The sequence below is a fragment of the Pipistrellus kuhlii genome, unplaced genomic scaffold, assembly GCF_014108245.1.
Source record: "Pipistrellus kuhlii isolate mPipKuh1 unplaced genomic scaffold, mPipKuh1.p scaffold_m20_p_39, whole genome shotgun sequence".
NCBI lineage: Eukaryota > Metazoa > Chordata > Mammalia > Chiroptera > Vespertilionidae > Pipistrellus > Pipistrellus kuhlii.
In genome coordinates, this window is record NW_023425539.1 from 2,556,606 (window position 1) to 2,582,316 (window position 25,711).

The 25,711-nt window shown below is 36.4% G+C and overlaps 1 protein-coding gene and 1 non-coding gene across 3 annotated transcripts in view; both read right to left on the reverse strand.

Moving 5' to 3' along the window:
- Positions 1 to 1,318: 1,318 nt before the first annotated feature.
- The window catches only part of CPD (carboxypeptidase D), a 58,900-nt gene continuing 34,507 nt past the window's right edge, over positions 1,319 to 25,711 (reverse strand). The window contains exons 9-22 of one of the 2 annotated variants that reach the window (XM_036408621.2): positions 21,658 to 21,760; positions 21,036 to 21,178; positions 20,156 to 20,325; positions 18,873 to 19,196; positions 16,398 to 16,593; positions 15,329 to 15,464; positions 14,063 to 14,194; positions 13,183 to 13,278; positions 13,016 to 13,080; positions 9,223 to 9,354; positions 8,502 to 8,687; positions 8,111 to 8,210; positions 5,153 to 5,368; positions 1,319 to 4,220 (exon numbers count right to left, since the gene is read on the reverse strand). In XM_036408621.2, the coding sequence (XP_036264514.1) occupies positions 4,195 to 4,220; positions 5,153 to 5,368; positions 8,111 to 8,210; positions 8,502 to 8,687; positions 9,223 to 9,354; positions 13,016 to 13,080; positions 13,183 to 13,278; positions 14,063 to 14,194; positions 15,329 to 15,464; positions 16,398 to 16,593; positions 18,873 to 19,196; positions 20,156 to 20,325; positions 21,036 to 21,178; positions 21,658 to 21,760 (2,025 nt within the window). In that variant the 3' untranslated portion in view covers positions 1,319 to 4,194. Of the gene's footprint in view, positions 5,369 to 8,110; positions 8,211 to 8,501; positions 8,688 to 9,222; positions 9,355 to 13,015; positions 13,081 to 13,182; positions 13,279 to 14,062; positions 14,195 to 15,328; positions 15,465 to 16,397; positions 16,594 to 18,872; positions 19,197 to 20,155; positions 20,326 to 21,035; positions 21,179 to 21,657; positions 21,761 to 25,711 lie in introns of both variants that reach the window. The other variant, XM_036408622.2, reaches the window with a different exon arrangement.
- On the reverse strand, positions 6,392 to 6,521 carry LOC118702623. Its single transcript, XR_004982785.1, has one exon. It is a non-coding gene; the product is annotated as a small nucleolar RNA SNORA65 (small nucleolar RNA).

Genomic DNA, 25,711 nt, shown 5'->3' on the forward strand with positions numbered 1-25,711 from the left:
ATAAGCAAACATACAATCTGATTTTATTTATAAACAAGTTAAAGGCCCAGTGCACGATATTCATGCACTGGGGCAGAAAGGGTAACCTCAGCCTGGCCTGTGCCCTCTCACAGTCCGGGAGCGTTCTGGGGATGTCCGTTTGACGGCTTAGGCTCCCACCACCACTGCTGTGCTTGCCAGCCTTGAGCCTGGCTTCTGACTGAGCAGTGCTCCCTTGTGGAAGCACATTAACCACCAGGGGGCAGCTCTTGCATTGAGTGTGTGCTCCCTGGTGGTCAGTGGACATCATAGTGACCAGCTGTTCTGCCATTTGGTAGATTTGCATATTAGCTATATAGGATATAAAGCATTTGGCCCAAATTTATAAACTTTACTGTCATGCTAGATAATCTATGGAATCACACAATGGAAAAATGTCAGTTTTTTTTTTCTTTTAATATTCATGTCTAGAGATTTCTTCTAAATTAAGAAAGACTACCTGTTATACATACCTTGTTCATTTGATAAAATAACTCTCTCAAAGGGATCAGTAACAACAAATGATGCTGTTACCAAGTCATTCAATTCTGAGTAAAATGTTATGTTGAGCCCTTTGCTAACATTATTTCACTTAGTTCCCATTACAATCCTTAACCAGTACAGAGACTGAGACAGAGATGGTTAAGAAACTTTTACAAAACAGTCTCAAGAGAGCAAGTAGCAGAACCACGAATCAATCATAGATTGACTCAGCTCCAAAGTCCATGCTCAAATCGCTGTGCGCTCCTTCTAGAGCAGACTCCCTTTTTAGAGAACCACTCCCTACAGAAATATAGCTTATTTCCTTCTCTATTTTTCTGGTTTGGACTATGATTGTCAGCAGGGCCCATATTTCTTCTATAACTTTGCATTCCCAATTCTTATTAGAGCAGCAGTATCAACAAAATGAATTCATCGCCACTATGCAGAGAAATGCCAGGGCAAGTTATTTAACTGAGCGCTTCTATAAAAAGGGTCACATTTTTAACAAACAAGTTTAAAATGGGTACACAAACTTTTCAATGGCCAGTTTTCTGGTGTTCATTGTGGAATGATTGAGCTGAACTACAAACAGAAAGGAGAAATGTGGCTACTATATGATGTAATTATTTCAGAAAGATGGGTTTTCTTATGAGTCAAGTTGAGGCGGACATACAGGTAACTCTCCTGTATTTCTGGCCTAGTACTATTTCCCCCCTAGTATAGGTAGAAAAACTAAGTATAAACTTTCAAACTGAAACATTAACTCTTTCTGGCCTATTGCTTTTGAGAAGAGATTATGAGACAAAACACAAAGACAAACATCATAAAATAACTTTTATACAGGATTAGATCTGTTTACATATAAAAAACAGAAAGGACCTCATTACAGTTAAATTTCACATAAATTACACAAATTGACTTTTTAAAACTACGATTCAACTTTGTTTAAAATCCCTTTTAAAATTTTTGTTTTGAAGGCACAGTGCATGAAATAAACAAAGACTGAAGCACTTGAGATGGATGAGTGTTAGGCACCTCATATCAATAGCTATAGATTTTTCTGGAGCTGGGAATGTCACTGAAAAAAAATGGAGAGGTGAAAAACTGATTTTTAATCTAAACATAAAAAAATACCATGTCATACCTCCATAAAATTTGCAGCATGGCCAGCACAGAATGCAGTTAGTATATTCACGTTATGCCATTTATAAAAATAATCATACTTATTACATAATTTATGTCCAATGGCCTCAAAATGGTAGCCTACTTTCAAATGTCATAATATATTCTGTCAAAACAAAATCAAACAAGGATGATATTCTGAAAGTCAAGTGGAGTCTTAATTATTGCTAAACACAGAAGAAATGGGAGTTGGGGGCTATTTCTTCATAAATTATAAATCTAAGTTCAGTTGACATTAGTCAAGGAACCTAATCACACACACACACCTCCCACCCCCAAGAATCAGCTTTAATTGAAACAAATCAGAAACCCAGAGAGTTATCAAAAAGTTGCTAGATAGAAAATAATTGAACATCCAACCCAGAACATTTTTATAATAATAAATTTCCTTCTGTTAAAAACAATTTCACCAGAGAACCATAACATAGGGCACTAAGTATAGCATTCACAGTCAAGCTTTTAATATAGCAGGGACAAAACCTGGTACAAGTGAATTTCTGACAATAAGAATACTACTGCTAAGAATAAATGAAAATGAAAGAATAGGACACGGTTACTGAGTAACTTGGTGTTAGCTCAGAAACAAAATAAGCTCAGGCAAAACACTACCTTTTATTTATTTGTCAATAGTCATTAATTCTGCAAATCCCATTCAGGTGAGTTACCAAAGGTAAACCAGTCAATCACACTGGACCAACTATACACTATGTTTTCTTTCTGGAGGGTGACAAAGTCACAAAGCAAATTCCCTCCGTTGAGAATTGCAAGCATTCCTCAACTGGATGGGATTCCAATTTCTATCCAGATGTTCACCAAAATACATCAAAACCAAAGGTCTTTCCTCCTGAAATTAATTTAAGTTCATCTTAATGAACTGCATAACCAATACATTTATACAGGCAGACACTTTGAACATTACCTACTCAATCACTTTGTTTTTATTAAGGAGTTGGGAGGGAAGAAGGTTTACAAACTGATCATCAGGGGGGAAAAGCCTTGTGAATAAAGAAAGGCACAACTCAGACTCGGCCAAATATCATAATACTTACTTGCCTCCATGACTCCACAGAAACAGGAAGTCTAGGAGAAACACTGAAAAGTGCATTGCCTATCCCATATGGCTTCAATGCCTTATGCAATTAATGTGGTCTAAAATCAGATCAGATCCACAAATAAAAGACAAAACAGAGCAGAGAACAGTTTTAGTAGTCATGATCCTGTACATTCATGTGAATAGGTCATTAGAGGCTGAAAGCCTTGCTTTCCAGAACAATTCATTATTTAGAAATTCATTCCAAGATTAAAGATTCATAGCAGAACTTAGCTTTCTTTTCAGGAAAAAATATGAAAATAATACTTGTATGTTTATTTCTAAAAAAAAATTTACACATTTAAAAGGCATGGACTTTAGCCTCTGTAATGTACAGTTAAAGACATGTTTAATTCAGGAGAGAAATGAATTTAAAAGGTATCCTTGAATGTAGACCTAATTAAGTCAAGGCTATCACAATGACTTTAATTTCTTCCTGAAATGTCTCAAGCAGAGCTGGCCACTCATAGGCCCTTTGTTGGCATTCTGGGCTTTAAAAGCCTTAAAAATCAAGCTGAAAAGAGCAATACCACCACATCATCCTCTTAAGGAGAATGTGAAGCTATTATGAGAAGAAATTAAATCATATACATTTCATTAAATATTAACATCCCACAAACACTGTTCTACATATGTGGTGGCAAGGGCTCACAATTTAAAGTTGTTAATAATACGATTAATACCAGAATGGCTTAACCTGGAACAACGCAAAATTATCACAGATACTCATTAATAAGTGTCATGACTTCATTATTCCTGCTGAACCAAATCTTTGTGTTTTATAAAGCCATTTTGGGTGCATTTCTCACAAAACGTTGTTGAATAACTTGATAAACCACTCCACACGAAGGTTTTGAGATGACTGATACATTAATGGATACAGAACACAATTTAAAAAGACGAGAGCAAGTTTTTTGATCCCCTGATTTGGTACAAATTCAGCAGCAACATGGCCATTAAAACATTCAAACTATTAGATCATTGGTAAGATGCACACTTAAAAAAAAAAAAGAGCATTATTTCTACTGAATAGCATATTACAGACACAATAAAATGCAAATCTTTCAGGTCTTTGCAATAACCCAACTGCAGTGAAGATGATACTTTTTCACCACAGTGTTACATCACACAGCAGTTCATAGCTTTTGTTTTATTTTAATGGAGAGCGCCATATTTAAATGCTTTCAAATGAACTTTTAACAAAATTGGTTAATAAAAAAAGACTGTCAAATGAAGCATTAGGATAAAGAACCCAATCACTTGCAGGGGTCTATATGAATTAGACTGGCCACGCTACTTCAATAACGGAATTACAGAGCGTAGGTTTGGGCTGGAGCAAGTGTAGATATTTTGTATTCAAATGTAGGTTAAGAATGTGCCAAGTAGGTTTCTTCCACACTTCCAGACATTTTCTGTAGAATTCAGATCTTGTAGATTGCTGGGTAATCTGAAAACCGTAAATGTACAACATAGAAAAAGGTTCAAATTTAGGGAATCTTAACAAAGTAGGCATTCCTAGAACTAGTATTTCACAGATAAAAGCAGCAGCACCTATGGGTTTTTACCAAGTTAAAAGATAGGCAACATGAGTTTCAGCTTTTGATAGATCTCCCTCTTAGCTCCATTCAAATGGACATTTAGATCTTTTACAACAAAGTCAGCAAGTTCTCCCTTAAAATGGGTGTCTTTAAAAGTTTGCTAAACCTTACATGAGAGGTAGTGAAATCCTGCCAAGAGCACAGGCCACTAATTCTGATCTAGTCTTGGAACAGGTAGAAAGCAAATACAGAAGTCCATTTATGCCTTTACTAATGTTACATGTTTAAAAATCCACTCGGCCTCCACCAAACCTGAATAAGAGTAACTCCAGCTATTTAATAACTAGAGAAAAGTACTCCTCAGTAGGTTGAGAAAACGTGAGTTTTAAAGCTTTATGTCAGATTCTGACTGCTGTCCCTGCCTTAATATTTCTGGATTCTTTTGGCCATTTAAAAAGTAAAGAAAAAAAGCTAAAGCCACTAGGAAACACCTGATGTGCAAAATGCAACATCCACTAGTTGGCTTTATGCAGTTATAACATAAGCTCCAAACAGCTCATCTTAAATTAAACAGAAAAATAAAGCGGCTGTTCCATGTCTGCTGCATAAATAGAAAGCAGATTTTTTTTTTTTTTTTTAAAGAAAAGGTAGGAGTACTTTAAGGAAGTTCAAAACTGCCAGCCAAATTCACAGAGAATACAAATTTAGCAAGTTAACTTCCCAAAGCTCTTTGAAGAAGCAGGATAGTCTCTCTTCTCAATGCAGTGTCTCCCAAAAGGAACTGTGATTTTGCTTGGTTCTTAGTCTGGGAGATATGCAAGGTGTGTGTTTCAATGTTTACTAGAATATAATGTTTCCTCTTCAGTGTCCGTTTCATCCTGGAACTCATGGCTTAAGAGGGACTTCTTGGAGCCGGTTGACATCAAGCGAATTTCATCTTCATATTCGTCGTGATGCTGCCTGAGCCGATGGAAGCCATCCTTGTGTCTGTTAGACTTGATTGAGCAGATGCACCAAATAATGCAAGCTGTTAGGATCAATGCAGACATGGTGGCACCTGTCAAACAAAGCACCAGGTGAATGGTGTTCTCCTTTAAAGATATAAATAAACTAGAGGCCAAGTGCATGAATTTGTGCACAGGTGGGGTCTGGCCAGCCTTGCCCCAATCAGGGCAGATTGGGGCTGGGCCTGTCGGGAGGAGGAGATGGTGGGAGGCTGGCTAGCTACCCAGCCTCATGAGGCGATTGGGGCTGGGACAGCTTGTTGGCAATTGGGGCTGGGACAGCCCCCCCCTGTCTCTGATTGGGGTTGGGAGGCCGACTGGGGGTAGGGCAGGCCATGGGGAGGGTCTGTGGGAGGGAGGGGCTGAGTGGGAGGAGGAGCTGAGCGGGGAGGAGGGCTGAGGGCGAACATGGCGGTTAGGGGTGGGGACCAGAGGTGGGGCTGGCCAGGTGGGAGGGGTGGGGTGGCATTTGACTGGCTGGCCTCACCCTTGATCTGGGTGGGAGAGTCCAATCAGGGGCGGGCCAGCTGAGGGGAGGGGCCTCAGGAGGTTGGCCTGCTGGCCCCATTCCCTGATCAGGCTGGTTTATAGAGACTGGTTGTTAAGGCGTTGTGGTTGCTGGCTTTTCATATATATAGATAGCTACTTAAGACAATACTTTTAATAATATTCCATTCATATATTTTATTTTTATTCCATGTACTTAAAAACAATCTTTTAATATTATAGAAAGTAGTTTATCGATAGTATACAAAATGAGAAAAACACAGATAGCAAAAATACTAAAAACCCAAACCCCAAACTCCATATCTCCACACTTCCATTATCTCAAGATCATTTTAACAACTGTAGTAGAAATTTTCCAGATTTTTCTTCATGCATGTGTATGTATATGCATTTTCCTATCACCACAATGAAATCAAACTGTCCACTATTCTGCAAATTACCAAAGGCTTCTTTTCCTTTCCAGTAAATTTTCATCTCATTGAAACCCCTCATTTATTTAAAAGATTTAAGGTTATCAGAATAAGAGTCTTAATGACAGGTAATAATAAAATCATAATTTTTTCCCCCCTCATTGTTCCCATGCTTTCGGCACAGAGTCATCCACATGAAGAATAACCCTGTTTCCTAAGCTGGAGTTCAGTTTTAGCTCACCACTGGAATGCACCAGCCAACAGGGAAGTGGTCAGGTGCAGTGGTGGATGGCTAATAAAATCATAATTTAAATTAAGTTCATAACAGCAAATGGGTGGTAGGGCCAGATTTAAGTTGTGGCTGAATCCTCACTCCTGTATTTCTAATTACTAAGTGATCCATACTTTATCTGGTTCAAGCTGAGATGTCTCTACTTTAAGCACTCCACAACAGGCCCTATGATCTGACCATGTTTCCAATATACCACTCTTTTTCAACTAGGGATCTTTTCCCCATACACTCTGTAATAAAACTTGATTAGCACTAGCTGGTTCGGCTCAGTGGATAGAGCATGGACCTGTGCACTGAAGGGTCCCGAGTTCAATTCCAGTCAAGGTCACATGCCCGGGTCGCGGACTTGAACCCCAGTAGGGGGTATGCAGAAGGCAGCCAGTCAATGATTCTCTCTCATCATTGATGTTTCTATCTTTCTTTCCCACTCCCTTCCTCTCTGAAATCAATAAAAATATGTGGGTTTTTTTTGTTTTGTTTTTAACTTGGTTATTTTGCATTAAATTCAAGTTGCAGTTAAAAATGAACCAAGGCTCTTTGTGTCAAAAGATATACCAGCATATCTTTTACCACATACTGTTTTCTTTCTAACCTTTTAGTAATTTAAGCAATGGCACACATTAATCCTGAAGAAAACAAATATTTCCTCCTTCCAAGATCATGGAAAAACTGAAATAACGTAAATCATAGTTCAAGGGGCATATGATCTTAATATAAAGCAAATCATTCATTGAGTCAGCAACTCTTCATTAAGACCCTTAGAGAGACTGACTATAGTCAAATAAATGACTAACTATATATAATATAAAAGATTAAGTGACTGAATGACCGGTCAACTGGTCACTATGATGCACACTGACCACCAGGGGATAGACACTCAATGCACAGGATTGGGCTCCCTCCTGTCTGGATGAGGCCTGTGGGGATCAGCTCCCTCCTGTCTGGATCGGGCCTGCAGGGATCGGCTCCCTCCTGTCTGGATGAGGCCTATGGGGATTGGGACTGCAGGGATCGGCTCCCTCCTGTCTGGATCAGGCCTGCAGGGATCGGCTCCCTCCTGTCTGGATCAGGCCTGTAAGGATCAGCTCCCTCCTGTCTGGATGAGGCCTGTGGGGATTGGGATTGCAGGTATTGGGCTCCCTTCTGTCTGGATCAGGCCTGCGGGGATCAGGCCAAAACTGGCTATCCGATATCCCCTGAGGGGTCCCAGATTGTGAGAGGGTGCCGGCCAAGCCGAGGATACCCACTGGTGCATGAATCCATGCACTGGGCCTCTAGTATAATATAAAGTCAGATAGTGATAAGTGCTATAATAGAAGCACATGGGTTGGAGATAGTGGCAGGGGAACTATTTTAGCCAGGGTGATCAGGGAAGGGCTCTGTGGAGATGACATTTGAATATAGACCTGAAAATGTGAGGAAGCAAGCCATGAAAAAACATGGGAGAACCGTTTTCCAGAAAATTCATGTTAGAAAAAGAGACATTAAAGAAAAGTGATTAGCTTCAGGTGATTATAGAGGTGATCAATTCGCAAAATGTCAGGACTAGTGTTAACTTCAACTGCCAAAAATTTACATTTGTTTACCTGCTACAGTCACCACAAGCTCCCTTGGCAAACCAAATATCCGGTTATCTGTGTCGAAGACTATGACCACAGAACTAGCTGCATCATGATGCACAAAGACCTGGGAAGATAAAGTACAAGAATTAGGAAAAAGTTCACTACAGGTTGTATTGTATCCCTAGGGACATTATAGCAAACCAAAGAAATGATTCATTGTCATCTAAAGTATACAAATGCTATAAAAATTTCCCTTTTGTTGCAAAAAGATAGAAAGAGAGCAAGGTATCAGAATCAAGAATTGGTCACATTTTTATTTATTTCTCTCATGCTTTCTCATAAGAGTTTCAGAATAAAATAGAAGTACTATTAAGAATAAGAATTTACATGATACTACTCAATTTGAGTCTCTTACTTGTGAATGTTGTTGCTGATACCCATCTGCGATGGCATTGATGTTATGGACGCCTGGCGCCAACAGGACATGGAAGTAGCCACCCTCTTTGGTGTGTACCTTTATTCCTTCATTGAGTACAATGACTGCATTAGAGACTGGTTTTCCAGTCTTATCTTTAACAAATCCATGAACTCCCTTGTGAACCTGAAAAATATTTAAAATATAAATTTATGTTTTCACAATGCCAGATGGTCTAGGAGGCAAGAGTTTGAGACATAACAAAAACAACAAACAAAACAACAAACCCCCATAAGACTGGTTTATTTGTCCTTCCCCACTGACTCTGACCTTGTTTGCTACTCATTCACTGCTGCAGAGGCAGAGGCAGAGAGATAAAGGAAAAGAGAACTTTAGTAGAGTCAAAGCTGAAAGTGTTAGAACCCAAATCTTCTGATGACTTCAATTGTTTACTTTCCGCCATAGTCCACTATCTCTGTGTGATATTCAAGTGAAAGAAACTGCAACATCTCACAGGGTTAAATCACTTAAATCACAGCAGATTCCAAATATGTGAACTCTTGGCACCTATTCAGGCAATAGAAATCGAACAGTTTCCTTTCTATCTACATTTAAAATAAATAATATAAACTCTGATAAAGGATTAAGAAAATGTTTTGATAAAGCTTTTCATTGAACATATTCCTGGAAGTGTGCTTCTGGTTAAAAGGGGAAGACTCACCTCCACCAACATGCTAAGAAGAGATTTTTTATTTTCTGCCCACAAGGAAGGGAGCTGTGCTGCGCTAGGGAAGTAGCAGCAGCTTGTGTACACTGTGATTTCCGGGCAGTGGCCATAGGTGACACTATAATCCTGGAATATAAAATTCAAAAGTAAATGTAAGAAAATTAATAAGTAAAAGTAAGAGTGAAGCTTTGTAGTGCAACAAATGGAATACATGGAATAAAAAGAAAACCCAGGTGATGTAAACAAAGAATCTGTAAAGTATTTTATAGCAAATATAAATAAATCACTCAGTATCATAATCAGTCACAAACATGGCTGCTGCTAAGAGGGCCACTGAGACCAGGGACTATGTCTAATTCACTTTTGTGTGTCTAGTGCTGCTTAGTGACTGGAAAGAGGTGCATCAGGGTTTGCTGAATAAACGAAGGAATAAGTACATGCAATCGGCTAGCTTCCTTCTAAACCCTAGAACTTCACTGCTGTTCTTGGACTCTGGAGGTAGAAGCACTAACACTTGTCCTCCGATACTTTTAACCTGCAGTCTCAAGCCACTGCTTACAATAAAGCAATTATTCTGCTTGTGTGAACAGGCTCCAAAACCCAACTTACCACCTTTCCCCCAAACCTGTTCCTTTTTGTAATCCAGTTAATAGTATTAACTCATTTTCTCACAGACATGAAATCTTGGCTCTGACTTCAATGTCTTGCTATCATCCATAATTTGCTAAATCCTGTCACTTCTACCTCAATATCTTTGAAATTTAATCTTGTGACTCCAGCTACGCTGCCACTGCCCCAATCTAGGCTTTTATTCTTATTTGTCTAAGCCAGTGTTTTTCAACCTTTTTTGGGCAAAGGCACACTTGTTTCATGAAAAAAATCACGAGGCACACCACCATTAGAAAATGTTAAAAAATTTAACTCTGTGCCTATATTGACTATATATAAAGTAATTCTCTTGAATAGGAATCAAATAAACACAAAGAAAGTATTTTATAATTACTTTATTATGAAATATTAAGTAAACAAAATAGTGAAAAATTATAAAATTCTTGTCTTGTCTGCACCTACGGCATACCAGGCAACATCTCGCGGCACGGAACAGCGGTTGAAAAACGCTGGTCTAAGCTATTCTAAACCAGTTTCCGTGTACCACAATCTCTCTTCCTCCAAACTACCTACTGCTAAGAGATTACTTTTTCCATAGAACAGTTTAGATCATGTCATTATATAGCTGCTTAAAACTTTCAGTGGCTTCCCATTCCTTACAAAAACAAAGCATTCAAATCCCCAAACTTTCTTTCCATCCTTGCCTTCCACTGCTCTCTATGGTACCCCACATTCTAACTAAACTAGATTGCTATTGACCTCTGCCCATACTGCTTCCTCTTTCTAAAATGTCCTGCTGATTGACTTCTCTGCACCCAATGCCATGTCCTCTATGAAGACAAGGCTACATCTCTGACTAGGTGTAATCTTTTCTGTCTTTAACGTCTCATGGCACATTGAGTGTTGCTCTCTTCTAGATCAAATGGATTAATTCTGTAACATAGCTATTTGTAACATACTAGTAGTTATGAATTCTGTAACATATTTATGAAGTAAATTCTCTGGTTGCATGTGTGAAAATAATGACTGAGCTAACAACTCCTGACTAATTTGAAGTGGATGGACAACCAATTAAAATTCTGTCAGAAAGAAATTAAAGAACACCTAAGTAAATGAGAAGACATACTGTGTTCATGAATAAGAAGACAATACTGTTGAGATGTCACCCAAAGTGATCTACAAATTCAACACAACCTCTAACAAAATTCCAACAGCCTTTATGTGCAGAAAAAGACAATATTCAAATTCAAAGAGAATTATAAACAGCTTTCAATAGCCAAAAAAATCTTGGAAAATAATAAAGTTGGAGTGCTCACATTTCCTAATTTCAAAACTTACTATAAAGCTACAATAATCAAAACAGTGATACTGGCATAAGAAGAGACATACAGACCAATGAAATAGATGTGAGAGTCCAGAAATAAGCCCATATAACTATGGTCAATTGATTTTTGACAAGAGTGCCAAGACCATTCAATAGGGAAAGAATAGAATTTACAACAAATGGTGCCCAAACAACTAGATTTCCACATACAAATAAATGAAATTGAACTTTTACTTCATATCATACACAAAAACCAACTCCCCCTGGCTGGTGTGCCTCAGCAATTAGAACGTTGGCCCTCGAACCAAAGGGTCGGGGTCTGATTCCTGGTCAAGGACATGTACCTGGGTTGCAGGTTTGATTCCGGTCCCAGTTGGGACATGTGCAGGAGGTGACCAATCGATGTATCTCTCTCACATTAATGTTTTTCTCTCTCCTTTGTCTCTCTCTCCCTCTCCCTCCCTCTTTTCCACTCTCTCTGAAAAGCAATGGAAAAAATATCCTTGGGTGAGGATTAACAACAAAACACACATATACTAAAAAGCACCACCAACTCAACTCAAATATAAAAGCTTAATCCATAAAACTCATTAGAAGAAAGCATAGGGGTAAATGTTCATGACCTTAGATTTTGCAATGAATTCTTAGATATAACAACAAAAGTATGAGCAACAACAAAAAATAGTTAAATATGACAATCAAAATTAAAAACTTTTGTGCATCAAAGAACATTATCAAGAAAGTAAAACAACAACCTACAAATGGGACAAACTATTAATAAATCAAACACCTGATAAGGGTTTAATATCCTAAGTATGTAAAGAATTTTTATAATTCAACAACAAAAAGACAACCCAATTTTAAAATGGGCAATTGACTTGAATAAATTCTCCAAAGAAGATATGAACATGGCTAATAAGCACATGAAAAGATGCTCAACATCATAAATCATCTCATAAAAGCAAATCAAAATTATAATGAGGTACTATAATACTTAACACTTAATAGAATGGCTATAATTTAAAAAGTGGAAAATAAAAAGTATTGGCAAGGATGTGAATAAATTGGAATCTTTCTACATTGTAGGTAGGAATGTAAAACAGTTTGATATGAAAAAGTTTGGTAGTTCTTCAAAAAGTTAAACTTAGAATTAGAATCTGACCACTAATTCCACTTCCAGGTATATACCCAAAAGAATTAAAAACACGGGTTCAAACAGATACTTGTACACAAATGCCCTTTATACATTATTCTCAAGAGCCAAAAGGTGGAACAACTCAAGTATTCATCAATAGATGAAATGATAAACAAATTGTGGTATGTACATAAGTAGAACATTATCAGCTATAAAAAAGAATGGAGTACTGATACATACTATAAAATAAACATTATGTTAAGTGAAAAAAGCTAGACACAAAAGGACAAATATTGCATCATTTGCACTTGTACACAAATATTGCGCTTACATAAAATATCTAGACTGGGCACACACAGAGATAGAAAGTACATTAGAGGTTAACAAGGGCTGGGTGGAACAAGGAGCTATTGTTTAGTGGGTGTGGAGCTTCTGTCTGGGGTAATAAAAAAGTTGTGGAAATAAATAGTTTGGATTGGTGATGGTTGCACAAATTGTAAATATAATTAATGTCACTAAATTGTACAATTAAAAATAATAAAAAATGGCAAAAAAAAAAAAAAAGAAAAAAGAAAACACCCACAAGTGCTGTTACAGATTAAATTGAAAGTTATCATGTCAAGAAACCCATGAAGCAGATGTCATTCATTTTGCTTACATCAGAACAGTCACTGGATAATATTTATAATTCCATTCTCACTATATTCTAGAAAGCATACCTTCATGCTGCCCAGGTGGCTGTGCCATTCTGCTCCACGCATTATTCCTCCTGGAATATTCTCATCTATAAAAGCATTAAGAGATGTAGGATCAGCAAAACCATAAGGCAAGACTCCTTCCCTTGCCCAAAGCAGCAACAATAACAAGGGGTAGCGAAAATACCTACCTGACTTATTTGGGCAACTGGGCTGACCTAAGTGCATTGATGGATGATTATTTGCATAAAGTGATGCCAAATGCTTCAGAGTCTCTTTGTTTTCCACTACAAAGAAAAAATTCAGAAGTCAGAGGAAAAATCCAAAAGGGTTCTCTCCAGGTTCAACGTCATGGATACAAGTCATCTTTCTCTCTTCCTTGCACTCCACTGAAGTTTATTGAGGAGTTATTAGAATTAATCATGTTGTTCTATTTAACCCAGAATAATCTAACTGAAAAGGCATACATCTTCCTTACATTCAAAGGTATTAATGGTTAGGTTAGCAAACAGGCTATACTACCAAAATAATGGCATGTTTGGTATGTTTTACACATTTTCGGGCAACTGTGGCCTAATAATACTATTTCCTTGTAAGCTGCATTGAAAATGAAACAAACTACCTCCATATACAATGGCCCCAAAGAAGCCACTGTTTAATACACCATAAGGTACAAGTAGTCAATCAAGGTTTAAAACAGGGAAGGGCAATTCTGTATTGTTAATATTTGGTTACATATGAGTTTCTTGAGGCAGGCATTGTGTCCTATTCACTTTTATATTCTCAGTGTTACAGACATAATAATTGCCCAATAAATGCTTGTGGACTACACTGAACAGATGTGACAAGATGGCTACACTCAACAAAATTAGGCCATCGTCAGATCTGACTTTTCTCTTACAAGGAACTATTTGAACTGTTGATATATACACAATCATAACAGGCTGGTTATTTGCTCAGGGAGTATGCTCAAATGCTCACCATTTTAAAAAAAATTAGAAGGGACATTACTTAATTAGAATTTCCTACAAAAGTTCAAACAGTATATATGTAAAGTGACATTCTACATACCTGTTTGTACTGGCTTATCATATGGATATGTGACCAGAACTGAACCACCATCTAAGGCTACAGAAAGACTGAAGTCCTGTTTTTGAATCAAATTTTCAATGATGGCTTTAGTCTCAGGCTGGGAAGCATTATCTAAAACAGTAAAAGGTAAAATATTCAGTAAGTTTTAAAAATGTAGTATGAGTAGTTAAGAAAATGTTCTGTACTTGAACACAATCAGAAGGCTAACATGAAATCTGTGGTAAACACTGTATTACCTCATAAGCCACTATTTCAAGCGAGGAAGATACATTTAAAAGGTAGGTTATTTTGAGTTTACATACTGCAAGATAACTGTGTAAAGATTAATGACTCTAAGCGAGTTTAAGAAAATTCGTACTGAAAACAAAAAGGGAAGAACATATCCTTCTTTAAAAAATAATTTAGGAAGTCCCTGCCAGGTGGCTCAGTTAGGTTGGAGCATTGTCCTGTGCACCAAAAGCTTGTGGGTTTGATTTCTGGTTGGGGCGCATACAGGAGGCAATCAATCTATGTTTCTCTCTAACATCAACACACTCTCTCTCTCTTTCTCTCTCTCTCTCTCTTCTTTCCTCTCTTTCTAAAATCAATAAAAGCATATCCTTGTGTGAGGATTAAAAGTGAATAAATAAATGAATAAATAAATACATACTAATCTTTGAAGGAAAATAAGATTTTCAGAAAGCAGAGTGTTTTTGCAGCATTGTTTACACAGTCAAAGAATTATAACGAAACTAAATGCCTAATGTTTGGTTGAATGGAACAGAGTATTGCCACACATCAGTACCATACTAAGATGCCATTAGTAAGAATGTTAAAGATCTAAATACTGAAATGGAAATATGCCAATAAAATGGATATATCCAATAAAAACTATTGCAGAACAATATGTATAAAAGATGACCCTACCTAAATAAGAAACAGGCCCCTCCAAAACCAACATACACACTTCATGCGCATGTGTGTGTGTGTGTGTGTATCTGTGCACACACGAATGTGGGAGAGCAAAGAGATATAATTAACATCTCTGTATGACTAGTGATGAAACCCACCCCCCATATTATTAATTTCTAAGAAAAAATTTGAATTACTTTTACAAAATATAAAGGAGAAAAATTGGAAAAGATATGTAGATGTATTTATACCTTATATCTACTATCTCATATGCAAAATAGGATCAACTGATCCACCAGCAAAACAAAAAGAATTATCTGCAAAGAACTTTAACAGCCTAAAAATCAGTCTTACTTGTAAAGTCTGTATCCAGATCTTTGCCACGAGCATTTGCTTGTCCTATCTTTGAAGTACAGTCTTTCTCTTGTGCTCTCTCTCGCCCATCTGGATTTAGAGAAGGGACAATCACAATTCTAGTCCTGTCAACCAACTAAAATAGAAACAGAAGTCAATGAATTTATTAGCTATATGTGGAATCAAAAGGTACCTACCTATCATTACTCAAACAGAAAATCTTTATTGTTTGATTTAAACACAGATTTAAATGGCAGAACTAAAAAATAAAAATAATTTCTTGCTTCAACAACATTAAAAACAACAACAAAAAAACTACCATAGAACTGATGATTTACAACAAGAATCAGAGATCACTGTTTGCAGGTTAAATCCAGCATTTTATTTGCTATTATAAATAAAATTTTTATTGGTACATAGTCATGCCCAGGTCATAGCACTATTTGTGCTTCAATTGTCAAGCTGAGTAATTGTAACAGAGCATTTGTCCCACAAAGCCTGAAATTTATACCAATTGGCCCTTTATAGAAAAAGTTTGATAACTGCTGGTTTAAATCAATAATAATAGTAAGGCTGTATTTTCCAAATGAAAAACTGATATCTATAATATGCCAAATGGTAATGTATGTCTGGAAACAATGAGACAAAAGAGTTGAAATCAGTATGTAAAAATAAATAAATAAATAAAAGTAGTAGTTATTTGTCTTACCCACAATAATTCCTTCTCCAGATAATTTACAGGCATCGATAGCTATATCTATGGCATGAACTAATTTCTGATATACTTGATCCCATATATTTCTAATCCTTGATTTATTTATTCTGTTAAAATAGTCTATAGGTTGAAAATACATGAGACCCTTTAATTAATTGGTTCTTAAATCTCTCCTCTGGGGAGATATTAATCTAAAGTACACATGCTTTAGCTTCACCACAGGTCTCTGACTATGCGTATATTTTCTTGAACTTGCCAGATAATTCTGACCTGTAGCTCAAAATGATGCCTCGATATCAATGTTTACCACTGAGCTTTTCCCTTTTAAAACATCAAAACAGGCTATTCTCTTACTTGGGTAACAGCAGGGTTCCTTTTGTAGTTTAGGCAGAGAAATTCTGCCAGAGCCAAAAGCAATTCAGTTCCAACTGGAGCATTTCCATGGATACCAGCAACAAAACGAATCTTTGGTTCTTCAGGCTCAGATACATTGGGCTTATTGGATATTTCAAGAGACCAAATCTGACGATATTCAGCACTCTGTCCCAAACTTTCAAAAACCAAGAAACAAAAATTCATCAAGTAATCAAGCATTATATAATATTAATGCTAACATAAAAAATTTTTAAACAAAAAATGAAAACAAAACAAGTTTTTAAAAAAATAAGTCATTGTGCCAGAAGACTTGAAGAAAATTAGTTTTATTTCACTTAGCATAATACTCCCCAGGACCCTCCATGCTGTCTCAGAGGCTAAGTCAGTCAGAGAAAGACAAATCTCACATAATCTCACTCATATGTGGAATCTAATGAACAAAATAGATCCAGAGACATAGAAGCATGGGACAGACTGTTGAGTCTCAGAAGGAAGGAGGGGGCTGGTGGGTGGGAAGAGATCAACTAAAGAACTTATATGCATATATTCATAACCCATGGACACAGACAATAGAGTGGTGAAGGCCTAGCGTGGGCTAGATGGGGTCAATGATGGAAAAAAGGGAACATGTGTAATTCTTTCAATAATAAAGGTTTTGGGGTTTTTTAATTTGTTTTCTTTTTACCAAAGAGAAGTAACAAAGATTATGATTTAGCTTGGCATACCTCCAAATCCAGTCATTTTCATAATACTTGTTCTATCCTCTACAATCTACACTAATATTTAATTAGCATATCTCTTTTCAACCAACTCACTTAGAAAAATATAAATATATACAAATGTAGAGAATCTTTTAAAAACTAAATTACTTTACTATAAATGTAATACTGGTACCACAGTAAAAATGATTTAAAATGCTCTGCTTGCCCAAGAGTTCTGATATTAAGGCCTGCTTTCTTTGGAATAATGGGAGATTTAGTGAGAAAGAGAAATATATTCACATTAAATTGAGAAGGATTACTAGAATAGGAAAATTATTGCTTTCTGGAAATGCTATTCAATGGTACTTAGCACCATTGGTGGATCACCTACGTGGCCCGCCATTGACAGGTGTTGCATATTTGGGGGGAAATATTTAACTAAAAAGTTCTATTGAATTGGAAGGTTAAAAAACACACAACTTAAATGACTAAGTAAATGGAGAGCAAAATAAGTTCTCATTTTTTAATTTTAAAACAATAATAAAACAATAGATCCCTATATGGATCTAAGATGACAATATTAAATACTGGGCAGTATTCAAAAATCAGTTGAAAAAGAGAGATAATGGATATTGCAAAAGTAAATATCATTCTTTGCATCTATGGACATTATCAACCAGTATTTGAGAAACTAAATTTTCTGGTAAAATTAAAAGAACCGATGAAGAAAAACAAAGTAAAGAGCTAGATAATATTCATTAGGCATGTAAGCAGGGAACTGTAAGCACAGGGCAACATGTCAAGTAAAGGCCAACAGGCAAATAATGAAAATCAACAAATCAAGGAAATAATTTTGGAGTAACTGTAACAAGAGCTACAGAAGATTTATAATGAAACAGTGGAAGTGAAATAGAGAAACTCTAGAAAGGGAAGGTAAATGCTGTCTCAGCCATCAGTTTCACATAAGCCAGTATTGCGTATTTTTTTAGATCATCAGTCAATCACATATGTCCTTAAGTGGGAACAGCAACAGTTCAACTGTGAATAGATTGACTAGAGTAGCGATTTTCAACCTTTTCCATCCCACAGCACACACAAAATATATTGTATTTTTTGCCAATCTGACAAAAAAAGGTATAATTTTGATTCATTCACACCCGATGGCTATTGTTGTGTTGGCTATTACTTCTTTTTTTGACAATCTGAGGGAAAAGAGGTCAGTACCCTGAATAAATAGTCAAGAACTGCATGTTTTAAAAATTCTTGCAGTATACTGGCTTAAAGTCATTGGACTAGAGTACAGAAAATGATAGCAACCAGGCTTCATTTTCTAATTTGGAAAAAGAATGATCCCTGCAGGTGAGCTCACAGTTCCAAATTTGCCCCTTACTCCAGCAAAATAAAACACACTAAGTAATAAGTAGTCGGAAAATAAATCTGCAGCTAAGAAGTGAAAAGGGGTCTGAAATCAGTCAAAGCAATCATTAGAAAGAGTAATGTCACATTTCCTGGAGGCACAAGACATACATTGATAATCTAAGTAGTAGTTCTCTTCCAATGTTCTCATCAAAGTTCCAAGATTCATTGTTAGAAAGCTCTCCAAGCAAATATGTTTCAAAATAAGTGAACTCTAACTCTGTATATTCAGCTTCCAAATAAATTATAGGAACCATTCAACATAGTCTATGCTGAATGTAACTTCTTAAAAAAAAAAAAAGGGAAAGAAAAAGCAAAGCAGTAAGATGACACTTACTTAGTAAGATTTGTAATATGTGGGTAGTTCATCACAAGTCCTCTTAAAAACTCTGATAAATCTTTGTATGAGTGGTATCGATAAAGGGCCAGATTTGAGGAGGAGCGTAACATGAGGTTTTCCAAACCATTCTCAGCTGAAAGGTCTTTAATTAAAGTTTCAAACTCTTTGGTAGTTGGATCACTGGCATCCTCAGTGTTGGTCCTGTCTCCCTTTCCTTTCTTTGATTCAATGTTTGAATCTGGTGACGATCGAACAAGTGTGAAGTTGACCTGAACAGCACCTTCGCTCTTCACGGTCACGTTCTTGGTAACTGGATTGTACCTGTGGGGGAGAGACAGAGCTGAGCCCCACTTCTGCAGCTGGAGCACAGCAGCTCTGGGGGAACCCTGGAGATAAACGTGGTGCATCTTCCTAAAAGAGTCAAATTTTTAAATTTGTGATAAATTTAATATTTATTTTAAACATTAAATAAAGAACAGAGATGAGTAGATATATATAGTGGTATACATATATATAGTACAAAAGTAGTCACAGACAGTAACAAATATTTGTTGCTGTGTACCAACAAACAAACAAATAAAAAAAAAATGACCAGAAGGTAAAAATTTTAAGTTTCAGATTAAATAGGTGATTCTAGTTCTAAGCTATTTGTAAATGAAGGGGAAATAAAGAAAAAAAATTTTTCCCCCCAAAAATAAAAGTCATAAGTTCATTTTTGTTTTTAAGTAAATGTATCTTTATGGAAAGAAAACCTGTAAAAAGATACAAATGGCCTTTTTTAGATAATTTATAATAAGAGAGAAAATTATACTGAAGCAATAAGACATTAAATGTACAATAATAAAAAATGTTTGTCTATGAAAGAGTATTTATTGAAAATGATTGAAGTATTTATTGAAAATGACTGAGTATTTATTGGAAATGATTGAAGTATGCAGCAGAACAGGAATCTTTTTCTCCAGCTAACAGGTACTTCCTAGAAGAGTTACTAACAGTGAAGGAAATCACTTATGATGGCTTTACACTTAGAAGGGGGAAGGAGACCTGGGAGGGGGAGGTGATCTGATGCACCGTTCAAGGTGCATAATTTCACAAAATTCCTATATCTGATAAGTTTGAATACTCACTTTGCAAACAGAGGAGAGTCAAATGTGTAACCAGCTCTAAACTTCCCAGCATTAAATTCAAGGTTGCTTAACTCAGGGCTTTCTGACAATAACCTTCCAGAATGGAACGATGCCTGCCTTATTCCCAATATTTCCAAGTATTCAGTCACTCACCCTTCAGCAGATGCTGTGATTTTATAAGTCCCTGGAACCAAGAGACGCCAGTAATCTCCAGTTTTGTAGGTAGTCACTGGGTGATTGATTTCAGCAACACTAATGGTGGCATTTAATATACCTCGGCCATCCGTGGCATCTAGGACAAATCCTTTGACACCCTGATGAACCTGGATAAAGTACAAAGACGCCAAGATCATTAACTATCATTATTATTTTGGGAGTTCATATCCAAAATAACAGATTGTTAATAATGTAAACATGGGGACCAAAAAGGAATTTGGGAGTTCAGAGTAAAGCTAAATGTAAATGCCTATTAAACAAAATATGTTAGTTTCTAAAAGGCTAATTTTTCATAGGCTTGGGTTTACTTATCACAAGGATTAAAAAATACACAGTTTAAACTTTTGCACATCTGACAATTTTAGAATATAGGACATTCTGCAAGAAAACTGACCTGGCTTCTTTAAAAATGTTATTTAAAAAGAAATAGAACTTTTCTAATGAGAGTAAAATATGTAATAATCAAATGCAATACATAAAACTTGACTTGATCTTGGCTCTAAAATATAGCTATAAAAAGATGTTTTGGGGACAAGAAGTGGAAATTTAGATAACACTTGGTAATATTAGGGAATTACTGTTAATTATCTTATGTGATATAATGGCATTTGGGGATGGCATTCAGAAAAATATTCTTATTTTTAGAAGATGCATTCTGAAATACTGAGATGTAAAATACTGTATAACATCTATAATTTACATTGAAATAGTTCAGCAAAAATGTGTGTGTATAATTTAAATACAGCAAAATGTTAAAAATTGTTAAATCCAAGTGAAGGAATAAAAGTGTTTACTGTGTTTGCTCCTGAGTACTCACCTGTTTCATAAATTGGATTAGAGATCTTCGATTCTGTTCCCAAAATTTTGGCAGATCCTTCTCAAACGGGTATTTCACACAACCTAGTTCAATAGTCACTTCAAAGCAATTTGTTTGTAAATAGTTCCAGTCCTGCATACCACCTAAAGGATAAAAAAAATTATAATCAGTCACAAAAATTATAATTCTAACTAATTCAGATCCCAAAAGGTAAGCAATGTTCCCAGTGAAAAACCAAATTCATCTTTTCTCAGCATTGATTGAAAAGCAATGATGTGTTCATTTGAAAGCTGTTTGATGCTTGTGGTACAGGTAAAACACTTGTACTGTCATGTTCAAGAATTCAAGAGCAGCATACCCTTGTCTTATTACAACTTCTAAGGCTCTTTGAAATAGTCAGAGATAAAAATATAACACTTTTTATCAAGTTTTAGTGCATTATTTTTATTCACTGTGTATCAAATGTAAAAACACTTGAAAAGGTTATTTGAATATTTTAAACTAAATAATATCTTTAAAATAATGATCTTTCTCATATTTAAAAAATTAGTAACAAGAAGCATTATCCAGGGATACAGAAAACCCATCAAATTATATGACCTTAATATAAACTAATGTTTACCTGGGACATTATACCAATTAGCTCCATTTGTTATTCCATGAGGAAAGTATTCATTAGGGTATATATTCTTGCAAGGTCTACCTTGAAACATCTGGGAATTTTCCTGAGGGGGGAAAACAGAATCTTTATTTGTATTTTTTGTATCTGTTTAAAAAAACAAAACAAAAAAAAACCACAGGGAGGATAAGGAAAAATAAAAGCAGTTACTTAAAAGGTGTATGTGGGGCTTAAAGGTACAGAAAGCCAAGGGAAGCAATGAGGCTTTTCAATGCATAGATATCTATACCATTTAGATTTTTAAAATGTTTCATTATCTATTTTTTAATCAAAATTAAATATGCTTTGTAAAAAAATTGACTTTATTTCTCACTCACAACTAAAGTATTTAAACCAAACCAACTACTCTATTAAAACAAAAAACCTAAAAAAAAACCCATACCTGTTCATATTCATACTTTCATTTCATGCTTCGAAGAACCTTAAAGTCCAGAAAAGATAATTCACATACAACATGCAGTAAGCAGCTTTCTCAACTTTGAGGGGGACTGAAATGACTCCTCAATGCTTTGACTGCATTCAGTGCAATTACCTTTTCCTGTTACAACTAGTTGCACCTATTGTCTTCTAAAGAAAAGAAACTACTCCTCAAAACAGCTGTCTTACATATATATATTTTTTATTTTTTTTATTTTTTTATTTTTAGAGAGATAGGAAGGAAAGAGAAAGAACAAGAAGCATCGATGGGCTGCCTCCTGCATGCCCCCTATTGGGGATTGAGCCCACAACCCATTAAATTGTCTTAGTGCCCTTTGTGAAAAGAAAAAAATCAATTGACCATAAATGTAAGAATAAATTCTGGACTCTCAACTCTATTTTACAGTATCTTAATTACTATAGCTTTGTAGTAAACTTGAAATTGGAAAGTAGGAGGCTTTTAGCTCTCTCTTTTATTTCTAAATATATTTTATTGATTTTTTACAGAGAGGAAAAGAGAGGGATAGAGAGCTAGAAACAACGATGAGAGAAACATCGACCAGCTGCCTCCTGCACAACCCCTACCGGGGATGGGTCCACAACCAATGTATTGTACGTGCCCTTGATCGGAATCGAACCTGAGTCCTTTCAGTCCGCAGACCAACGCTTTATCCACTGAGCCAAACCAGTTTCGGCATAACTCTTGTAATTTATTCTTCAGTTTGGAAAGAATTTTGTCTTTTTCTTTCTTCCCTTTCTTTCCTGAGTTCTATCAATTCTCCTTTATTTCTTCTTGTTTCATTTTTCTTTCCTTTCTGTTTTCATTTTTCAAATATATGAGCCTACCTGGATTTCCCTATTCTCAGTGTGTTTTGGGGTATATTACCAGTGATCTGTTTTGAGTGTAGACTTAGTTTTCTTCTGCTTCTTGGTGTTTTTTTTGTGTGTGTTTTTTTGTTTTTGTTTTTTTGTTTTTGTTTTTTTGTGGTGGTGGTAAGGTTTCCTCAGGAGGTAAGTGTGAAGTTTCATTTCCTGATTTTCTGCAATAGCTCTCCAATGGTTTTATTTACCTCATGTTCATTTTTATGATATTGGGCTGTTTTGCATGATTCCTGGTTAACAGTATCTTTTTCTGTTAGTCTAGCAATCGAGATACTTTAGTGTGAGTGTGGGGTTTTTTTTGTTTTGTTTTTTAATTTATTTGCTTTGATGTAAAGGTGGAGTTGCAAGTCCTCTGATTTTATGACTCTCCTTTATCTTGGTCAACCTTATATTTCCCCCTTTTTTCTTTTCTTTTTCTTTTTCATTTTCACCTTCACTATTCAATTGTCAAAGAGCATGTCTTCATTTCATTTTGCCTTTCTCCCTCAGAAACTATGAGCAGAAAGATTTCCCTTTAAATTGCTTCCTATCCTTTTAAATCACAACAGATCTTTTAAGTTGTACTTTGAAATCTCTTCCTTATATTCCAGTGCTCTCATCTGCCCAGTTACTTTTTTAATATTATCAGATTTAGGGTATATTTAATATTTTGTGGTTGTTCCAAATCACCTTTAGTCCTGCCCTTTATTAACTCCTCTCCTTGGTCTCAACAGATTCTCTTGGTCTGCTTTTCCTCTCATCCTTGTGGTGGGGCAAAGGTGGGTGGGCACATGATAATCATGACAGATCACAACCAAGAGAAAAGAGGCTGTAAGTAAAGACTGAAGATTTTATTATTTAAAAAAATTTTTTAAATATATATTTTATTGATTTTTTTACAGAGAGCAAGGGAAAAGGATAGTTAGAAACATTGATGAGAGAGAAACATCAATCAGCTGCCCCCTGTACACCCCTCACTGGGGATGTGCCTGCAACCAAGGTACATGCCTGCAACCAAGGTACATGCCCTTGACTGGAATCGAGCCTGGGACCTTTCGGTCCGCAGGCCAACACTCAATCCACTGAGCCAAACCGGTTAGGGCAAGACTGAGGATTTTAATTATCACCTCTCTAATTTACAACAGGAAAAAAAAAAAAAAGGACATAATATTCTAGAAGAGACAGGCGTGGTAGGACCAAGTAATGGGGGAGAATATAGGTAAGACACAAATAAATCTAAATCTGAATGTGAATCTGAATGAAATCACCTCATGTTACTCAAAGTTCTACTTTAGTTCAAGGAAAAGTGATCTCCTGGGACTAAGAGGAGTAAAGCTGGGATTAGGAGGCTGAATTAGATCAGCGTTTTTCAACCGCTGTTCCGCGGCACACTAGTGTGCCGCGAGATGTTGCCTGGTGTGCCGTAGGTGCAGACAAGACAAGAATTTTATAATTTTTCACTATTTTGTTTACTTAATATTTCATAATAAAGTAATTATAAAATACTTTCTTTGTGTTTATTTGATTCCTATTCAAGAGAATTACTTTATATATAGTCAATATAGGCACAGAGTTAAATTTTTTAACATTTTCTAATGGCGGTGTGCCTCGTGATTTTTTTCATGAAACAAGTGTGCCTTTGCCCAAAAAAGGTTGAAAAACACTGAATTAGATGATAAAGGCTTAGAATCAAATAAGCCAGGAAGTCAAGTAGCAAAGCATGAAATGTTGCAAGTAAAAGTGAGTGCTCAGCTGAAGTTAGAGAGCATACATATGCAGTGTAGTCAATTGCCATGACTGCGTGACATTTCTGCAGTATACCTGGAATACTGGAATGGAGAAGAGACATGGTGATGCTACAGAATGGATATTGGCAAGGCAGATATGTCAAAAGGGTATAACACATCCTAAGGGGTGAGAGAATCACTGAAAGTATGTCAATGGGTCTTGGCTAAATAGAAAGTAAATCAAATCAAAGGATTAAAAAGGCCACAGGATATTTAAAAAGACTAAGAAATTAGAGTTCACAGTGAGGGTCAAGAATGGAAAAAGAAGGTGACAGGGACATGTGCAAAATCTGACATTATTTTTATGATTTGGGGTATCCAATTCTTCTCATTAATCCATGTGCATCCCTCTAAAAGTGCTGTGCCCAAAGTAATAAATGTACTCCCCTCTTAGAAACTCTGCACGCTCTCAAGTTCTATATGTACAGAATGCACAGGGAAGTGGAATGATGGAAGGCTGTGATTAGAGGACACAGAGTTGCAGTAATAGTCTTCATCATCTAATAGGGGTGTTGAACTCAATCAGAGAAGGAGCCAAAATCTAAAATCCAGCCTAAATCGCGGGCCGAATGGTTTACTGAACAGTCATAAACTGTCATTGTGATGGAAACGCAGCGGAGTGCAGTGATGACAGCGCGGTGCGGGCCACATTGCAAGGCCTGGCGGGACGGATTTGGCCCGCGGGCCTTGTGTTTGACACATGTGACAACCAATAAAGTCAGACTGTCAGCAGTAAGATAAAAATTTAGCTCAGACCAGTTTGGCTCAATGGATAAGCATCAGCCTGTGGTCTCAAGGGTCCCGGGTTCGATTCTGGTCAAGAGCACGTACTTTGGTTGTGGGCACATCCCCAGTAGGGGGTGTGCAAGAGGCAGCTGATCGATGATTCTCTCTCATCGATGTTTCTAACTCTCTATCCCTCTCTCTTCATC